Consider the following 12,990-nt stretch of genomic DNA (forward strand, 5'->3'; position numbering starts at 1 on the left):
TTAATTTTTTACATAATGAATGATGGAAATAGTATTGAGGCTGCTTAACTTAGAAATAATTTATTTTATGTAGACTTGTAAAATTTCCAAGAAATTTGAATCCATGTAATAGCTTTTGGCCCATTTTAGGTATTTGAATTCATTTTGTTAGTTTAGAAACATACAAATCAATCGTGCATAGTTTTAAAATTTTTTTTACTAAATTTATTGGTGTGACATTGGTTAATAAAATTATGTAAGTTTCAGAATACACTTCTATAGTATATCATCTGTATTTTGTATTGTGTGTTCACCACTCCAAGTCAAATCTCCTTTCATTACCATTTGTCCCACCTTTACCCTCTTCTACCTCCCCCACTCCCTTTTTCTCTGGTAATCACCATATTGTTTGTGTCTGAATTTTTTTCCCCTTAATCTCTACCTTTCTCACCCTGCCCCCTAATCTACCTTCCCTCTGACAGCTGTCAGTTAGTTCTCTGTATGTATGAATTGGTTTGTATTTAATTTGTTGCTTTTTAAAAAAAAATTTTATTCATTGGATTCCACATATAAGTGAAATCATTTGGTAATTTTAAATCATGCTTGGCCCATTTTGGATGTGAAAGCCTGTAAAGACTAGTCTACTTGCTGTTTTTCTTGCCAAGATTTTTTTCTAGTTGGGGATAGTCACAGAGGAAAAATGTTTTGTTCCTATCACATTCTATAGAACAGATTTTAATTTAAAGAATGTGTTTCTCTTTTGAGCTTTCATCTTGTTTTCTATATTACCCAATTGTTGAATATGTGACCCCTAATTTCAAATGACAGCAGTCTTTTTTTTTTTTTTTTTTTAAGACACTTGACAAAGTATGTTCTTTCATTTACTCATTTAGTCATTGAACTTGGGGCCACAGACCTGACTACTGGCGTGGTCAAGATAGAGTAATGAACAAGGTAGATAGAGTTATTGCTTCATGAAGCTTATTATAATCAATAGATTATTGAATATATTTATGTAGTACAAATTAGGGTGATTTTGAAGGCTTTATTTTTCCCCTCTACTTACTGCTAGTCAGTGTCTATTGAATTATAACTAGGTTGAGGCTATTCATTTTCAAAAACATTTTTAGTGTGTGATCCCACAGTAGTAACCATTATACAGCACGCATTGTCATTGAAAGGTACATTTTTACACTTTTTTTAGGTAGTTTTTAAAAATTTTATTTATTTATTTTTAGACAGAGGGAAAGGAAGGGAGAAAGGAAGAGAAACATGGATCTGTTGTGTCTCGTGTCCCCAGATGGGGACATGGTCCACAACCCAAGCATGTGCCCTGATTCCAGGAATTGACCCAGTGATCTTTTGGTTTGTGGGATGAGACACAACCTACTCAGCAACACCAGTCAAGGCTACAAACACTTTTATAATATGTATATGGCTTGGTAAATTAATGGATGGATGGATGAATTTATCACTTAACATCACGTCCTTAATACATACGTATAGAAAATACAGTAAAAACAGTTTATTAGTTATGTAGTACCTTTAAGAGGATATGTAAGAGAACATTTCTCATATTTTGTGACATTTATTGACTATACCTAGTGTTTTGAAAGAATAGGAATAAAGTATAACAAGTTATATACAGTGAAAAATAAGTGGATCCTTTTTGTTTTGGGGAAATTTTTCATACATATATTTGATAATTTGAAATTCATTAGTAAGTAAAACTAAGTGATGCATAAAGTGGAAATCTAAAGTTATTAGACCAATAATCCAGTGGTCCAAAATGATACTTAAGTATTTTAAAAATTAAATGGGTAATGGACTAATAAAAACTTTTATTGTCTTTGTGCCAGATACTGTGCTTAATGCGTTTTTCATGTATGGTCTGGTGTGTGGCATGATAGTGGTTACTAGGATAGCTAGATTTCTCTGTTCTACAGATGAGAGAACTGAGCTTATGTTTGGTTATGTAATTGATTTACCTAGGGTCTCCATAAAGCCAGAAAATGCTAGTTAGGATATTTGCATTCATGTTTGACTCTAAAGCTCCACATCTTTTCACTCAGTTTTCATGATAAATGTCCTACCACTTTATATTGGTAATAAAAGTTGCCAGTGGATGCGGTATTTCAAACTTTAGTACTAAACACCAAATAGAATCATTTTATTGACTTTGTCTTACAAAATATTTTTATGCTCTGTCATTAAGGGTGTAAGCGCTTAGTTTGGTGAAATGTCCACTATTTCAGTGTAACATAAATAGGAGTTGAGATATGTTAAATATATGGGCAAGTTCTTATGAGACTCATGAAGCAGTTTATGTTGCCTAATGTAGCATGCCTAAGGTTTGCAAAATTATAACACTGTCTGCACATGTAATGCCAGGTACTCATTGCTAAAGGGGCTGGTTGGTTTGGGCAACTGGTTTTACTTTTTTCTTCAATGACTTTAACTCTTTTGCGTATCACTAAGGAAGATAATCTTGAAACCATTTTTAGCTTTATTTAAAAGCCCACAAAAATATTAAAAACTACATTTAAGATGGAATAATCTTAAAATGAATAATATTTTTTATTTTAGCACTTTTTCAGCCATTAACTCCAGGATCTCGTGAGTTTGAAGATGTTTTAAATATTCTCCATTCATCCTACCTTGAACCAACCTCAGTGACAAATTTTAACTACAAACGTGCTTGCTTGGTACATAATGAGCTTTTGGAAAAGGAGGTATGTTTTGAATTGTGATTGTCAGACTGCAGAGTCAATTAATAGTCTGGAATTTGTTTTACTTTCCCTTTCTTTAAAAATGCTAGAGTTTTTAGAAAAGCCATATAATAGAAGGGACAACAAATTTTAAATGACATCTTTTTTCCTCCTAAACATTGTTGGTATGTCACAACATTGATCTGCTGTTAATGTGTGATTATTATATAAAATGTTTTACTAAAAATCTTAAGCATAAGGATAGCTTATTGGCTTTTGCTCTTCTTTGTTTAAAAGATTTTATTTATTTGTTTTTAGACAGAGGGGAAGGGAGGGAGAAAGTGAGGGAGAGAAATATCCATGTGTCATTGCTTCTTGCACCTTCCTGCTGGGGACCTGGCCCACAACCCAGGCATGTACCTTGACTGGGAATTGAACCAGCGACCTTTTGGTTCACAGGCCGGTGCTCAGTTCACTGAGCCACACCACCTGGAGCTTTGCTCTTTCAAGTACATGCTAATTAAATGGCATCACTAATTATATATGTCTAAACTGCAAGATAATGAAGTTGAATATGTATTTTCTTTTTTAGGATATGCTTATTAATCTTTTCCCAGTTGTTACCTGATGATTGAATTATCTTATTATTAGCTGAAATTTTAGTGAAAACGTGCAAACAAAAGGAAATAGTTTTTAAGTGTGTTAAATAGTAAATTTACGTTTCATGTACATAATTAGAATATTCCTTGAGTTTTGATTTAGGAAAATCCAATGTGCTATTCTGAAGTAATACAAATAACGTGTTTAGACATATTTGATGTATGTATTACATGAAGTACTGTTATTTTTGTACTTTTGTAAGTTAGCTACCAGAATTTACCTTTGGAAGAATTCCTATGTTACTGGCTGCCACAGAAAATGAAAACCTTGGTAGTTTGATGTGGTTTCATGGTATGATAGAGGTTATTTGTTAATTTTATATGAAAAGTCTATAGATTCTCTGATTATATTATTGAAGATCAGTAATGGTCTACATATTACATACATTAAATCTGTTAGACTTGGGCTATCTCCTTTGAATGTATGTTTATCTACTTGTATCTAAAAGCAAAAGCCAGCAGTTTAGGGTGACTTACCCTAAACTGTTCAGTTCAGATGTACTTAGATTAAGTCACTCTTTTATCTAGCTATGTACGGAGCACATTTTATGTACTTGGCATTGAGAATACACTTACTAAGAAATGAAACTTTTTTTTTTTGTCTTGAGTTTATAGTCTAGTTGGTCATTGTACAGAGATTTATTAAACACTTTATGCAGTGTACCACATTAAATGAAATGAAAGATCCAAAGATAATTAAAATATGAACTTAAAAATGTGTGGGAGAGTTGGAGTGGTAAAATTTTAATAGAAATGAAGTTAAAATTGATAAATACCAGATGCTTATTTGACTATATTGTAAAGGTAAAGAACCAATTAAAACAGGAGAAAAATGAAAACACAGAAATTACAGATAAAAAAAAGATAATTTCTATTTTGGTCAGTTTGGAATTTTTTAGAAATAAAATTTCTGAAACTCTTAGCTCAGGAAATGTAATCGCTACAGAATTGTTATAGGATTAATTTCATTTAGTTCACAGAAAAGCGAAGAGAATTGAAGTTTGATGGTCGTTTAGATAAAGAACTTTCAGAATCTTATGCATTTCTGATGGTTGATCGATATCAGGTGAGTGATCCCATTTTATAAAAAAGCATTGTAAGATACCAATTTTTTAGTTATTCAGCAGTATACTTGATAATTACAAGTAACATTTTCTTGATGTGTAAATAGAAGAAGTGATTTAGTAAGGGGAAGGTATTACATTGTTTTTCGAATGTGTTCATTTTTTTTCTGACCAAACCTATTTTCTTCCCCTAGAATGTGCTTGATAGTGGATAATTTTCCCTTTATTAAAACAGATTGTCTTCCATATTGTTGATTACATGTGCTGGGAACTGTTTTTTAATTGAACATTTTTAGGTGGAATTATTTTTTCTTTAAATATGTTCTAATTCACTGTAAAAGGGTATGTTTATATATGAGTGACGTGAATTCTAAGTATCTCACACGTAGCATAAATAAAAAAGGATTTCAGCTATGATTATATTGGAATTGTAAGCCAGTTTCATATTAATATTTAGTCATAAATTGCCACATATATATATCTAAAATGTCTGTAATGTACAAAAATACATAGGTTGGAAGCTTAGATTTTATTTAAAACAAGTTTACAAATTATCTTTTCACATTTTTCATGTATTAAGATTGCAAGATGAAATGTTTTATTTATTTAGGTTCAAAGCATATGTGAAAAAGGATTACAGGTGGGCCAGTCCAAAATAACAATTCTTGGCAGTCCTTCCATGGGTAATCTTTTTTCTTTTTTCATTTATCTACTGTTAAGTTGCCATTTGAAAATATATTATCTAGTTTTGCTGCAGTCCTTATAAATTTATATATGTATCGTCATGTTCCTTGAAAAGGAGACTAACTTTAGGTTCCGTGATGTGTAACCAGTTTTATTCTTTGTTTCTGATTTTTGTGTGCTACAAATTGATAGAAAAAAATTACCTTTATATAAATGTCTTAATCTAGTCCTAGTAAATTTGAAAATTTTGATTAGTTGCATGTTTTCTTTTGGTTCTGTTTTTGCTTTGATTAAATATTAGCTATCTTTATTGTCATTACATTTTTTAAAGATGTCAGTCATATTGTTTATCTCTTATCATTAAATATTTAGTTTTTCATAGTTTGCCCTTATTCAAATTCAAATTTAAAAAATTTTCCCTCTTTATTAGGTATCTATCTTTCTAGGTATGCTGATTTATTACAAACTAATCCTTTGGAACCTGGGGCAGTGGGTGATATTATTATTTTTAAAATAATGAAGGTAATTTCAACTTTTACATTTCATATATCAAAGACAGCATTTCATTTGGGTTTTAATTGACCCTGCTTTTGGAAGTTTGATTAAATTAAAAACTGCTTGCTTGTGTTTAATATAAAGATACTTTTGAGAGTGTTGTGCCATCTTTGATGTAAATTAGTATAATTTAGAATAGACTCAGCAGGGACGTCCAACCTTTTGGTGTCTCTGGGCCACACATTAAGTACACAAATACTAATGAAAACTGATGAGCAAAAAATAGGTTTTAAGTAAATTTACCATTTTGTTTTGGGCTGCATGTGGTTTTGGGCTGCATTTGGGCCCCAGATTGACACCCCTGCTAGAGTTTGGTTTTCTTTCCAAAGAATAGAATGAAGAAAGGAGGATAATGTGTTGGTAATGCCATTAGGATAGTGAAGAGCGTTGTGAATAAAATTTTTATTTCCTTGTTATAGAACAAATTCAAACAACACTTAATTTGCATGGTAAACTTTTTCTTCTGCTTCAATATTGACAAAAACTATTGAATGTTATTTTATTACCAGATCTTAAAGGGGAAAAAAACTATTCAAACAAGTATTCTATAATGGCAATTTCATTAGTCAATAATTAGGTTTGGGTGGACTTAAAAGGTTTTCTGTATTTTAGGGTAAAATAAAGAGTATATACGACCCCATGGGTGTAAAAAGTTTGGATTCTACATTAAATAAAAGTACCTTGGACCCAACCCCAAAGCATGAATGTCATGTGTCAAAGAATGCCAATAGAATTACATCACTTTTGGCTTACCGAGCCTATGAGCTTACTCAGGTAGGTACCGGAATCCATTTTAGTGTTATTACCTAATGATATCTTTTTTCACCAAATCCTTTAAAATGTCTCACTTTCAGTTTCCTCTGCTACAGTCTAGATACTGGTTTCCAGATTTTACTGCCAGACTCCAGTGTCTCTCACTGCTGTTTGTTCAGTGTTTTCAAGAAAGCTCAGAAACATCCACTTGGGGATAATATTCAGATTCCTTAGCCTAGCTCACCTTGCCTATAGACTGTTACTTCTATCTTTTTTTTTGTATTCCTTCTGTCCTCAACATACCGCATTTCATTTTGTAGCCTTGGCTTTTACTGGCCTAGAAAGATCTGCCTAATAAGCCTACTACTCATCCTTTAGGGTAGAGTTGAAGCCCCTTGAAATACCTTAATTCATATTATTTTGTACTGTTGATTTCCTAGATATTCTCTACTTTGATTAACATTTTTCTAAGATTCAAACTTACAGTTAATTTTTAAACTTTATTCAGATGTAATTGATACACAGTAAACTACACATACTTAAAATTAAAAGCGTTCTATTTGATGAATTTTTGTCATTATGTTTTTAAATGATATAAAGTGACGTTACTGTTTTTAACAAATCTACAAAAAAATGTAAGCATCCAAGTGGATTGTATGTGAAAAATAAGTGGTACTAATCTCCCTGGAAGTTTCTTTAATTTTTACTTTAATTACATAATATAAAATTTCTTTTTTTTAATCCTCATCTGAGTACATGCTTATTGATTTTTTTTTTTTTTTTAAGAAAGAGGGGAAGGAAGGGAGACAGAGGCGGAGGGGAAGAAACATTGATTGATTGCCTTTCATACACGCCCCAGCCAGGTACCAATTCAACAACCTAGGCACAAGCTCTGACCAGGAATCAAATCCATGACCTTTTGGTTTGCAGGATGACACCCAACAAAGTGAACCATGCCAGCTAGGGTACTCCTTTCTTTTTGAAGAGTCTCAGTGGACAAGGGGGCTTGTCCCCTTGTTGTTGTTGGGGGCTTTTAGCAAAAATTATATTCACAAAAGTCATCTAGACTGACTTCATTTGATTACCTTCTGAATTGTTGTATTGGTAGGTGTGAGATACAACTGTAGAAATGTATTGGGTTTTCTAGCAGATCTTAAAATGGCTTGATATTTCTAAAAATTTCCAGGCATTTTCAGAGCAACAACATTATTGAAATCAATAGTGCCTCAAGGGAATGGACTTTGAAGCACAATGCCTTATTTGTAACCTGGGACTCTCTTTTTAATGAAAACCACTAATCTGCGAGTCACAAAACCTGATCTAATGAATATTTGAATACGTGAAGGGGAAAAGCAGACAGGTAGTAATTAGAAAGTCACTTACCTTTGTCACTTATGCTTATAATCTCGTCTACTCCCCTTTTGCTGTTTTGTCTCTAGTTAGAGCCAAGAAAATGTTTTGTTTTTTTTTTCTTGATAAGATGAACAACAACATGGTAGGTTTGGTTGTAATTTTAGTGTTTTACTTTTTGTACAAATTGGCTTTTCTGGGCTAATGTGGGAGCCTCATTTACAACATTTTTATGAGGAAACTTGTTGATCATATTCCCAGTGGTTAGCTCTTCAGAAATAAATTTTTGCAATACCTATTAGTATCCTGGAATCTGGAGTGTGTATACACACACACACACACACACACACACACGTGCACATGCACACACATATAAGTGGAATATTTTATATCATAAAATGTATAAAGTACAAATTATATAGTTAAATTGACAAGCAGTGCTTAAAGATATTTTCTGTTGGAGGCACATTTCAGAGTTACATTTCTCAAAAATCACGCAGATAAATACAAGATTTCTACTATGTACTTTTTGCCTTCTTAAAGAAGTTAATTTTGCATTGTCTTATTTTTAGTATTATTTTTATGAGTATGGCTTTGATGAGCTAAGACGAAGACCAAGACATGTGTGTCCATATGCTGTTGTGTCTTTTACTTACGAAGATGATCTACAACCTTCGAAGTTTGTACCTTCATCAAGGTAAGGTTTAGGAGTTTTAGACATCATCCAGAAAGGTATTACATTACATATCCTGGACTGCCTGGTTAGAAGGAACATTTTATTTTGTTCCCATTTTCTTTTTCTTCTCTTGAAATTAATTAAGTAAATGTTCACAGTGATTTAAAAGGTCAGTGTTAAGGACAGATACTCAAACTATGTGGCAATACAAACTAACATTTACTTGACTCTAGCTGGTTAACCTCTTTTTCCTTGATAATGAAGATTTGTATAGCTGAATAAATGCAGTTTTTAAAAGTGGAATTTTGTGTATTAACCCTCATAAAAACGGGGAGTTTCTCCTAAAGATTCCCAGCATTACCTCAAACCAATTAAATCAAATATTTATTAAGTAGCTCAGGTATTGATAGTTAAAACCTTCCAGGTGATGCTGATTTTTAGAGTTGAGTAGCATTGATGACTTCTTACAAGCTCTAATATAAGGTCACCAAATACAAAGCAATTTCCCCTATTTTTATTCTTATGTAATTATTCCACAAAATGTTTTGGCAAAATTAAGTAAGTACAGTAGAACCTTGGTTCTCAAACTTAATTCCTTCTGGAAAACTGTTTGAGAAGCGATTTGTTCAAAAACCAAATCTACTTAGTCACCTGAGAGACTTGTGATTGATTGTATAGGTATCAGCACGAAAGGGTTTTCGGGTAGAGAACCAAGACCAGAAGTTTTGTTAGATGACTGAGATTTCTTCCATGAGCAACTTGGTTGAGAAACAAATTGTTCAAGAACCAAGATGTTTGAGAACTGAGGCTTGACTATGAACTTAAAAAGGTATAGGTGAAATGGTCACATGTTGCCTTATTTCTACTTTGAGTACCCATATTCAGAGTCATGTAGATATCTGTTAATTTAGAAATACTGCTATTTAAAAAAGCTACATTTCATCAGGTATACATTTTTGAGGTTGACCTCTTTACTGTATCTAGATCAAATAATTTTGCCTTCCTTTCAGTTGTTTGAGGTTTAACACTTTTTTCATATCAGTGATTAGTTTTGGAGACCATCCATAGCCACAAGTACAGATTCATATAATATCCACACAGTTGTGGTTTTGTGTGTGTGCGTGTGTGTCTATATTATCTCCATGGTACAGTTACTATAGTGCTTTTCAGCTGTGATCTTCAAAAGGTACTCAACACTTGATGATTATGAGGTCACACTCCCAAGAATAATGACTGTCCGTTAATTTTCTTTGCCTCCAGTTTGATTCTGTCTATTGACTTTCATAGCATTTAAAACAAGCATTGATTGAACGTCCTTGCTCTGCCTTGAATGTAACCTTCAATGCACCTGCCTCAGGGCCTCTACATTTTGCTGTTCCCTCTCTTTTCCCAATTAGCTGCGTAATTTACGCCTGCACTTCTTTCAGATCTCTCCTTAATTATGATCTTATCAAGGACGTCTTCTGTGATTTTTTTTTTAACCGCTGTATTCTTAGTGTCTTTCTTTTTATTCCTTAGAATTTAAAACCATTATCATCTTGGAAATTGTATACCTACCTTTCTGCTTGTTGTCCGTCTGCTTCATGAGTTATAAACTCATTGGCAGGGGCTTATTCATCCCTGTAGTCCTCCTGTTAACTTAGAATATTGGTAAATATTTATTGAATGATGAATGAATGTACTTAAATACATATTGAGGCCATTTCTTCAAATTTTATCACCAGAATAAAGTAATTGACAGAGACATTAAAGGATTCTGTTTTCTCCTGATGAATATTTTTGGGGAAAATGATCCTTTAATTTTGGGCAAATATGGTAATTTAAGTCAAGAAGCTAATTTTTTCTCAAAGTAGACGTAGATTTATAAATGTCATCGTAAGTAAGTAACTGGGTCCTTCTAGTTGGAGGGAGAATTTCATTTTCTTGTATAGAATGCCATTAAAAATAGCAGTTAAATTAAGGTCCTGAATGTTAACTTTTATGTTAGCAATTGGTAATTATTTTAAAATTTATTTGTAGATCTAACAGCTTTAATGCAGATAGAAACACAGGTAAGATTCTTTCCTTTGTTTTCTAAATCAAAAGTAAGAGTAAGTGCACATAGTAAAAAGTAAGGGCTTTGTTTCATTTTTATAATGAATGGGAGACTGCAAAGTATTGAAAAGAAAGGCAAGCTTGTGTTAAGATGTAGCATCAACGTTTGGTCATCCAAATGTAAGCTATCCTTTAAGAAGCTACTTCTGCTGTGAATAGACCAAAAGGTTTTAGCACTTTGATTGATAATGGTAAAAAATGAAACAAGTTTCCCAACTCACCTTTTAAAAGTATTAAATTAATCAGAGATTTAGGCCCAGTTTCTTTACATGAAAAGAGATTGATAAGAGACATTTTAGGATTTATATACTTAATTGGATTTAATACAGTCTCCTTTAGGGGAAATAACAAGGCAGTAACTGTATAGTCTTTGCTTCTCAGCTTTCAAGAAAGCTGAGACTTAGACACTTAGACAAATAAATTTGGTATTCTCTGAAGCTGTAATAAATTTGTAGGGGAAAGATAGCTTAAACAAAAATCCTAGTATTTGAATTCTCCAGTATACAGAAATATCAAATATTTTGGTTTTTGTTGTTCTACAAAACCTTGTTTGTAGATGTTTTTCCCCTTATTTCTAGTAAACATGTATTTGCTTCTGGACTGCCAAGAATTGTGTCTTTTTTTTTTTTTTTTTAATTTAGATAAATTTAACTACACCTTGTGGAAAGGACAGCTTTTAAATAAAGGAAAGCTTTTGTGCTATATTTCTTTGAGGTCAGCCACTCGTGCTTTTTTGCCTATCAAACTGTAAGTACGCTATATTTCAAAAAAAGAAAGCCCAGCAATTTTGCTTTTTTTTTCTTAGTTATATTTAAATTTTATTTTTGTCTGTAAGAACCTAGATATAAATATTGTTTTGTTTTTAAAAAGCTTGATTAGTATCTCTAGATGCTTCATTGGCAAGATGAGCCCTCTGCTTTTCTGTCTTGATTTGAGGATGGGCTAAAAAGTCATATACATATGTAGGGCATCAAACTTCTTTTTAGTTAATTTAAATTTTAAGTGATTTTTCACTGTTTTATCCTAGTTAGGTATATTTTCCATTTAGCAATTTGAACATGATAAACTTAAAAGTTACCAGTTCTTTATTGGAAACAGCTTTGATATGAGTTAAAATTTATAGGCTGTTTCAGTCTTGTGCAATATGTTGGAATAGAAGGGTCTAAAATGATCTTTTGCTACCACCACAGTAAACATTACAAGCCTTTAAAAATATTTGAAGATTATGTTAATAGTATTTACTTAAACTGTCTTTAATAAAATGATAACCTTATATCCTTTGTGGTTAGTAATATTGACATATAGAATTAGCTTCAGCCTTAAAGTTGGAAGGTTGTTAATACTGCCAAGTTATCTATTTACCTGTGTATCTGGACTTCTCATATCAAATCCTCATTGAAATATGATATTAATAAATATGTTCTTTGTTTTCCAGCAAAATATTTGTGTGTGTGTGTGTGTGTGTGTGAGTGAGAGAGAGACAGAGACAGAGATACATACACATACCATTGCTGGAGTTAAAAATACAGGTAAGGAAATACGCCTTTTAAATTTTCTTTCAGTCCTGAGAAGTTAGATGTTGAAACAGTTATGAGTATTGATCATCTGAAACAGAAAATTCATCCAGCACTGTTTTACAAGGAAGCATACTTCGGTTCAAATGAAGGTAAAGTAATTATAATTTTACTGAAATATAAGAAGTAGATTTGAATTTGAATATTGACCATGTATTTTTTCCTATGTCAGTTTCAAAAAGTGGAATGTATTGCAGTCTTTATGAAGTTGTAGAAAAGACAAGAATTGGAAGTAACATGGAGAGTTTACTGCAAAAACTAGAGAAAGAAAAACTTGTGAGTTAAGTTTAAAATGTTCTTTCTCCTTTACAAACATGCATATTAATAAGTGATCATATATTTTAATTTATTTTATTTTTCCCTCTAAAAATACCACAAGCTCTCTGTCTTTGTTGCTACCAATTAGTTAACAGTGTTTTACTATGGCCTTTGGTACACTGTTTTATAGCTATGATACTTAGCTCTTCTAGACCAGTCTTCTCATGAAGTGTCTGATGTACTTTGTGATTGTAACTGTGATATTCAAAAAATACTTAAATCATTTATTTATGCAGGGTATACAGTTCAATAAAAAATGAGACAAAGAGACTGTTTTCCTGGACTACACAGGTAGTCCAGGAAAATCTGTTCAATTCCTGAGTTCAGAAAGTGAAAATGAAAGTTTATGTAGTAGGTTTGGATGGAATTATTCAGGTAAATGTGGTTTGTTCTAGTAGAGATAGTACCATATTTGAAAATTCAAAAAGAAGGTGCTTTGTGAGGTTGAAGAAATAAAAGAACCACTATAGTAGTTGGGAGAAAGTGGTAGAACATGAGGGTGGAAAAGTCTGTAGGAGACTGTCCTACAGCATCATTCAGGCAATCTTCAAATGTTTTGGAAGTTTGGACTTGATC

The 12,990-nt window shown here is 32.2% G+C and overlaps 2 protein-coding genes across 7 annotated transcripts in view; one reads left to right on the plus strand and one right to left on the minus strand.

Moving 5' to 3' along the window:
• TASOR (transcription activation suppressor) overlaps positions 1-12,990 on the plus strand; it is a 50,622-nt gene that overhangs the window by 6,870 nt on the left and 30,762 nt on the right. For 5 of the 6 annotated variants that reach the window (XM_037132098.2, XM_037132099.2, XM_037132101.2 and 2 more), the window contains exons 2-11: positions 2,566-2,711; positions 4,320-4,412; positions 5,021-5,093; positions 5,525-5,616; positions 6,262-6,423; positions 8,325-8,449; positions 10,448-10,479; positions 11,164-11,269; positions 12,085-12,188; positions 12,269-12,372. In XM_037132098.2, the coding sequence (XP_036987993.2) occupies positions 2,566-2,711; positions 4,320-4,412; positions 5,021-5,093; positions 5,525-5,616; positions 6,262-6,423; positions 8,325-8,449; positions 10,448-10,479; positions 11,164-11,269; positions 12,085-12,188; positions 12,269-12,372 (1,037 nt within the window). Of the gene's footprint in view, positions 1-2,565; positions 2,712-4,319; positions 4,413-5,020; positions 5,094-5,524; positions 5,617-6,261; positions 6,424-8,324; positions 8,450-10,447; positions 10,480-11,163; positions 11,270-12,084; positions 12,189-12,268; positions 12,373-12,990 lie in introns of those variants that run through there. The other variant, XM_053669334.1, reaches the window with a different exon arrangement.
• Positions 1-12,990, minus strand: part of CCDC66 (coiled-coil domain containing 66) — a 119,988-nt gene that overhangs the window by 5,957 nt on the left and 101,041 nt on the right. The window lies entirely within an intron of this gene.

The sequence above is a fragment of the Artibeus jamaicensis genome, unplaced genomic scaffold (assembly GCF_021234435.1).
Source record: "Artibeus jamaicensis isolate MK-2021 breed Jamaican fruit bat unplaced genomic scaffold, CSHL_Jam_final contig_519, whole genome shotgun sequence".
NCBI classification, from domain to species: domain Eukaryota; kingdom Metazoa; phylum Chordata; class Mammalia; order Chiroptera; family Phyllostomidae; genus Artibeus; species Artibeus jamaicensis.